The 7027-nt window shown below is 44.3% G+C and overlaps 1 protein-coding gene across 2 annotated transcripts; it reads right to left on the bottom strand.

The window, feature by feature from the left end:
• Positions 1-1913: 1913 nt before the first annotated feature.
• RPS27A (ribosomal protein S27a) lies at positions 1914-7023 on the bottom strand. 2 transcript variants are annotated; one of them, XM_083432825.1, is made up of 6 exons: positions 6931-7023; positions 6781-6845; positions 5224-5278; positions 4363-4448; positions 2568-2699; positions 1914-2098 (listed from the first exon to the last, which is right to left on the bottom strand). In XM_083432825.1, the coding sequence occupies exons 2-6, from the start codon at positions 6826-6828 to the stop codon at positions 1949-1951; spliced, it is 471 nt and encodes a 156-aa protein (XP_083288951.1). In that variant the 5' UTR covers positions 6829-6845; positions 6931-7023; the 3' UTR covers positions 1914-1948. The 2 variants fall into 2 exon arrangements, with proteins under 2 accessions (XP_083288951.1, XP_083288952.1); XM_083432826.1 differs by having other exon boundaries at positions 5224-5617; positions 5675-6845; positions 6931-6945.
• Between the last annotated feature and the right edge of the window lie 4 nt (positions 7024-7027).

A 7027-nucleotide genomic window follows, 5' to 3' on the forward strand; every position in this document is an offset into this window, starting at 1 on the left:
TCAAAGGCACATCAAAGTGCAAGTAGAGAAATGGGTACCGCTCCGGTGGGAAGGTAAACGGCGTTTCTGTGCACTGCTCTGGTTCGCCAGAAGCGGCTTAGTCATGCTGGCCACATGACCCGGAAGCCGTACGCCGGCTCCCTTGGCCAATAAAGTGAGAGGAGCGCTGCAATCAGTCGGTCACGACTGGACCTAATGGTGATGTCCCTTTACCTTTAACTTGGTATTTAGTTTCTAAGCAAGGGATGCCAACATGGTGCCGAGACATCACAAAGGGTTTCCTCAGCCCAGAAAGATACTTCCCTCCTATTCCTAAAATGAGACTTTATAGCATTTTATTGTAGTCAGAACATATTGTGGTGTGGATAGTAGTGCCCAGAGGGACAAAAAGGTTGGCAGCCCGCTGCTCCAAGGAACAAGGTCTTCCATCATTCCAGATTTGGAGAGGGAAGTAGTGATGGCAAGAAACCTCACACAGTGGTACCCCGGGTTAAGAACTTAATTTGTTCTGGAGGTCCATTCTGAACCTTAAACTGTTCTTAACCTGAGGTACCACTTTAGCTAATGGGGCCTCCCGCTGCTGCCACTGCGCGATTTCTGTTCTCATCCTGAAGCAAAGTTCTTAACCCAAGGTACTATTTCTGGGTTAGCGCAGTCTGGAACCTGAAGCGTTTGTAACCCAAGGTACCACTACTTTTTCCACCATCAATCCATACTTTAGAATCAGTATTGCTGTTTTAGTTTTTTCTGTCCCACCCAACTACCGTATATTAGAAATGAGCCATAAAATACAGCAGGCCTAAGAATCTTAATTTTTTTTTTTTAAGTTTATGACTTCAAGGTGTGGAAACTAGGCAATCAGAAGACCCCCCCCCCCAAAAAAAAAGCAAGCAAGAAAAAATGTGTCCCAGTCTCTGCTGTAGGGCCTATTGAATTCACCTGACCAGCCCAATGAGTAGAAACCCTCTATGACAATTTCTGCAACAGGACTTCTGTCCTCCCCCCACCCCACAAGTGACTGTAGATTGTTCCAGCTGCCAATATGCAACACTTGCAGAGAGAGAATGACTAGAAGAGCGCAGTGTTGCATTCCACGCAATGTATGCAATATCAAGCAAGAGCTGTATCTCTGCTTATGTACTAGAACGGAAACAATCGCCCTCATTTTCTGTAAAAGAAGGGGCCATTTGGAATAGATAAAAGGTAACTTGTACTATCTCATTTTTGGATCAGAGCAAGTATTTTATACTAAACAGGTAAGTTACAAGGCAGTTCAGTTGGTCAGAGCGTGGTGGTAATGCCGAGGTCGTGGGTTCAATCCCCATACGGGCCAGCTGCATGCTTTAGTTGAGATTCCTGCATTGCAGGGAGTTGGACTAGATGATCATCAGCGTCCCTTCCAATTCTACAATTGTATTATTCAATGAAACAAAGCAAGAGCGTTTGTACTGGTCAAGAACTGCACAGAGGGATGGCTCTAAAGCAGCCTCAATTTTTAACAGATATGAGACAGCTTTCACTGAAGTTTCTTACAAAGGAGCCCGTGTGGTGTAGTGGTTAAGAGCGGTGGACTCGTAATCTGGTGAACCGGGTTCGCGTCCCCGCTCCTCCACATGCAGTTGCTGGGTGACCTTGGGCTAGTCACACTTCTTGAAGTCTCTCAGCCCCACTAACCTCACAGAGTGTTTGTGGTGGGGAAGGAAGGGAAAGGAGAATGTTAGCCTCTTTGAGACTCCTTAGGGTAGTGATAAAGCGGGATATCAAATACAAACTCCTCCTCCTCTTATCAGCAATGCTCATGAGTAGCCCCATGTCTTCCATTTATCTACCTTCCCCTCCTCTCTGGTCCATTTAGCAAACATGTTAGAGCCCCTGCTTTGAACACTCATGCAACCAGAAAAAACACATCAAAATTCAAAGCAACTTTTAATTATTACAATAGACACATTTACTTGTCTTCTGGCTTGTTGAAGCAGTATGTCAAGCAGCACTTGCCACAGTAATGTCTGTCAAAGTGGCTAGCCATGAATACTCCAGCCCCACATTCCTCAGAGGGACACTCGCGTCGCAGGCGGCTGATTTTCCCATTCTCATCCACCTGCAAGAAGAAAGGCTTTAAATCGTATTGCATTTTCCATCTCCCTTGAAAAAAAATACAGACGCTTGACTTATGCAGTCCAGACCACCACTGCTTGCAATTTTTAGAAACACCAGATTATCATTTCAGGTTATATTCTCAACCCGGACAAAATTTAGTCAAGCGGAGTGACCATATTTGTTGTTTAAGCATTAAATGCAAGAAAATAACTTATGCCCCCCCCCCAACAATTCAGCATAACTAAATGCCCTAACCAGTACTATTAATCAGTTGTGCTTATGCATTATTTCCAAACAGACTTAAAGGTTACATTTGTCACCAGGAGACGGGCTCATGCTGGCTTTCTAACTAAATGCAGAAACAGCCATCAGTAGAAAGAATCTGTATCTAGCAAGAACCCGCAAGCTCTTCACAGGCAATTAATTACCGCTGACCCAGTATGTCAATTCCCACATGAAGTTGCTCTTACCTTATAGTACTTAAGGACAGCGAGTTTCACCTTCTTTCTCTTATGCTTATTCTTCTTAGGAGTGGTGTAAGACTTCTTCTTCCTCTTCTTTGCTCCACCACGAAGTCTCAGCACAAGGTGAAGGGTCGACTCCTAGTTTTAGAAAGTGAACAAAGACAGCTGCTGTCATGCAAGAGTTAGGAGTTGGAACGGACCCAATAAACCAAAATATAGGTTCTCTGCTCAGCCACGAAGCATAATAGCCCTGGACAAGTCGCTTAGCCCAGCCTACCTACGCTGTGCTCTTTTAAGGAAGAGTGAGATAAGAGTAGCAAATGGATAAAATACCAAAGCACATAACTGGCACTTTGCTGATGCGCTAAATAGACTGGAAATAATCTCAATGACTGATAAATACTACAGAAGTCATTGGGTTGCTTTAAATGGAGTTGCACACAGCAACTAGAAGGGCTTGTATGAGAAGCAACTCCCCCTGAAGCCCTCTGGAAACACACCCAAATTCTGTGAATTGTGCTGGATATTCTGTGTGTGAGGGAGAGAATAATTTATTCCAGAAAATGAGAAGAAAAGAAGTTTGAAGAAGCAGCAGAAGGCTGAGATTGTTTTGTCTATGCAAGGACTTTTTCTGTGGAAACTGTTCTTTGGCCATATGCAGTGTGACAAGAAGTGCTGATAACAATGGTTCAGTGTAACTTCTTACGAGTCTCTTGCTTGCGCCTTGTGGTGAGAGAAACAGAGTGAGTCTTGGACTCTTGCTGGGCTCTTAAGCATGCCTTGACCACGGCAGTGGTGAATGTCTGTATGTATTTGCTACCAATATGCATTTATGACTGTCGAGTAAACTTCTACACTCGACTGAATCTTTATGGCGTCCATGAGTGTTTACTGCCTACTGTGTGTACCTTCAACCCCAAAGACGCTTCCAAAGAAGGAGCTATGTTGAGATGTAGCTCTGCAGAGTATGATACTGGCACACATGCGCAGCGAAAGTGATGCAGGACCCAATCCTTCTAAATCATCCATCAAAAGTTGATGGATTGATCCAACAAACTGCTCTGGAATCCTTGGATGGGAAGCAGTGTATGAATAGATCTGTAGAAGGTCCCCCAACCCTCCAGAGTAGCTGCAATGGGAATGTGGGTCGTGGGAGAGATAGCAGAAAATTGATCCCTCTCCACTCTGCTGATAGAACTCTTATCATGAGCTGAGCAACACTGCTGGATGCAACCTACTATGCTTCTCAAATCCAAGTTTCCTACGCTCACCTCATATTTGATCAGGTCAGCACAACTTCTGATATTTGGGATAAGCTAAAGTCCATTATATTCAGTTCACTACGCTCTTTGTATTCATGTAATTAAGCCTCCAGCTTGTTTCTACTAAGGTTCTGTGTGCCTTTAAAGGCAGACAGGTTTAGATGCTAGAAGGAAAAAGGCATTTTTCATGAAGTCTCCATCTTTAGGAGAGGCCCACAGCCAACTGTTATATCCTATTAACAATGAATATGTGGGACCAATGTCCACCTGCTGTCATCGCCTGGTCATCTTGTCTACTAGAAGCAGAAGGATTCATCCTTTCATCCTACTGGTACAGGTTTACAGCATGCTCTTGCATTTTACGGTTTAGCAAGTACATGGGGTTCCACAATGGGGCTCCCCCACTGAAACTGACTGGGATTGGGCCGGGTGGAGGGAGGAACATTCCGCCTAGCAAGCTGAAATGTTTTTGCAGACGGAATGTTTGTAATAAAGCAACAGTAAATTCCACCCACTGTATTAGAACACTTAGTACATACCTTTTGAATGTTATAATCAGACAGAGTGCGCCCATCTTCCAATTGTTTCCCAGCAAAAATCAATCGCTGTTGATCAGGAGGAATTCCTAATAGAGGAATAATGGAGGAGTATGAGTAACTGATTCATTTATTTATAAGAACATTTTAAAATGGCCTTTCAGCTCTAGAAAGTACCAGGGCAATGTACAATACAGTCATACCTTGGGCTGAATGCGCTTCGATTGAGCGCGTTCAAGTTGTGCTCCGCGGCAACCTGGAAGTAACGAAGCGTGTTACTTCCGGGTTTCACCGCTTGCGCATGCGTTCAAAATGACGTCACACACATGCGCAGACGTGGCGAAAAGCGACGTGCGCACACGTGCTGTCGCTAGTTATGTTTGCTTCCAGATGCAAATGGGGCTCCGGAATGGATCCCGTTCATATCTAGAGGTACCACTGTATATTAAAACCAGTCTAACATGCCTATCTCTCAATGTATTCATGCCGTGTCATTCATGTTAAGACACATTATTTAGTTTCCAATTATGTCAATAAACACCTTTTTGTTCTATACTAGCTACTTAGGCATTTATGCTTTTTTTAGTGTGTTTCCATCTATTTATTATCCTTTTGGGGAAAGCAAAATAAACCTCATTCTACATGTACCCCGATTATACTTGCTAGCTTTTATTTTATTTTTAAATAAAGAAGGCATCATTCCTAGCTGTATCCTATTTACTGCAGCATACTGCAAGCATCATTCTATGACCAAATTTGATGGAAAAGAATGGTACAGGTAAACAGAGAATCCTAGCAGGGAAGCTTTACTTCATAGTAGAATATTTTTAAAACCACAAGTTCCAAAACAAAAGCAACACCCACCTTCCTTATCCTGAATCTTGGCTTTGACATTTTCTATAGTATCAGATGGTTCAACCTGTTTATAAAAATAAGACACCATTGAATTGCTTTAGAGACTTAAAATAGTTATAAATTCATTACTGCTCCCATCCAGGTATTAGAACAGTACATGCATATTAGCTCAGTAACTTTGTTTAAACTAGCAATTCTTAAAATACACAAACAGCCTTGGACAAGATAATGTTGGTTAACGGATCAAACATTGAGTTCTTGTCATATTCTCTGTAGCAACATACAGTGGTGCCCCGCAAGACGAAAGGGTTTTCCGGTTTCAGAGGCGCTTCGCAAGACGAATTTCCCTATGGGCTTGCTTCGCAAGACGAAAATCGATGAAAATTTTTGAGGTTTTTTTCCGCTCCAAAACCCCTTTTTCTGAAGCGCTAAGCTGCTAAAAGCCTTTTAGCAGCAAAACCGCTAATCCCTTAAGCCTTAAAAAGCCAGGCTAGAATGGAAAGAATGCACATCTCCTTCTCAAACTTTTCCTTTCAGCAACAGCAAGTGGTAGAGGCAAAGAAGGCGGTTATATTATTGCTGGCTGGGTTCTTTGTTCAGATATAAAAACACCTATGTTTATTGTGGGGACATGGGATGGGGGCAAGGAAGGAGATAAAAAATGCATTCCCCTTATTATTAATTGAATTTAATTGAATTTTAATTGAATTTAATTTAATTATTAATTGAATGGCGATGGCCACCAATTTAGGGAGCTTTAAAAGCAAATTAAACAAAGACATGAAGAACCAGGGCTATCAATAGCTACTAGTCACAGTGACCACACACCAACTGCACAACCAGAAGCAGCATGCCTCTGAATACTGGGTGTTGCTGGGTAGCATCAAGCTGTGATGGAACTGTTGTGGTCTTCAGTTAACGCAAAAACGGGTGGGTTGGTTACAAGGCTTTGAGCCAGGAAAAGAGATGGGATAGCCATCATCATAAATATATCATTCATATATATATAACATAAATATTTCAGCTTGGTCTAAGGACCCAAATCAACGGATTCAAGAAAGGAGATCCCGACCCAATATCAGTTAAGACCTTTCAGCTTGGGAGGTGGTGGGCTCTCCTCCTTCCTTGGAGGTTTTTAAGCAGAGGCTGGGTGGCCATCTGTCACGGGTGATCCAGTTGAGATTCCTGCATTGCAGGGGGTTGGACTAGATGACCCCCAGGCGACCCCCCATTCCCACTCTACCATAGCTGTCAACTTTTCCCTTTTCTTGCGAGAAATCCTATTGTGAATAAGGGAATTTCCCTTTAAAAAAAGGTAAAAGCTGGCAGCTATGCGCTACGATCCTGTGATTCTATGAGCCACAGGCTCCCCCCCCCCGCTTTTTGGGGGGGAGCAGGGGGCGGAATGGAACTGGGCAAAATCCGCCATTTCCCTCGAGGCCACAAACTACCGGGAGGGGGAAGAAAGGCCTGGAAGCCCAACTCTGGGGACACGAGGCGAAGAGGCCCGAGGATCAGCGGCCTTGCCCTGAACCCCTCATATGCTTTCTTTCTTCCCTCCCTCACCTCGAGGGTGATGGTTTTCCCCGTCAGGGTTTTCACGAAGATCTGCATGGCGGCGGCCGTCGGACCTGAGGAAGCAACGAGAGCGAGAAATGAGGCGAAGGAAGGCTGAGGGAAACGGAGAAGCAGGCCCCGCACTGAGCAGCCACTCACCAACGACCCGCTCCCGGAATGGCGGACGCCGGAAAGAGAACCCGCTCGGCCGCGCACGGGGTTTCCAAGGCTGGGGAGCGGAAGGAAGAGAGGAAAA

This window comes from Podarcis tiliguerta (genome assembly GCF_965153285.1).
Source record: "Podarcis tiliguerta genome assembly, chromosome: 3".
Classification (NCBI taxonomy): domain Eukaryota; kingdom Metazoa; phylum Chordata; class Lepidosauria; order Squamata; family Lacertidae; genus Podarcis; species Podarcis tiliguerta.

Coding starts and splice junctions, on each gene's coding strand:
- RPS27A (XM_083432825.1), bottom strand. CDS start 6,828: ATGCAGATCTTCGTGAAAACCCTGACGGGGAAAACCATCACCCTCGAG. Junction 5,279..6,780: donor GGAAAACCATCACCCTCGAG/GTGAGGGAGGGA, acceptor TTTTATAAACAG/GTTGAACCATCTGATACTAT. Junction 4,449..5,223: donor CAAGATTCAGGATAAGGAAG/GTGGGTGTTGCT, acceptor TTCCTCTATTAG/GAATTCCTCCTGATCAACAG.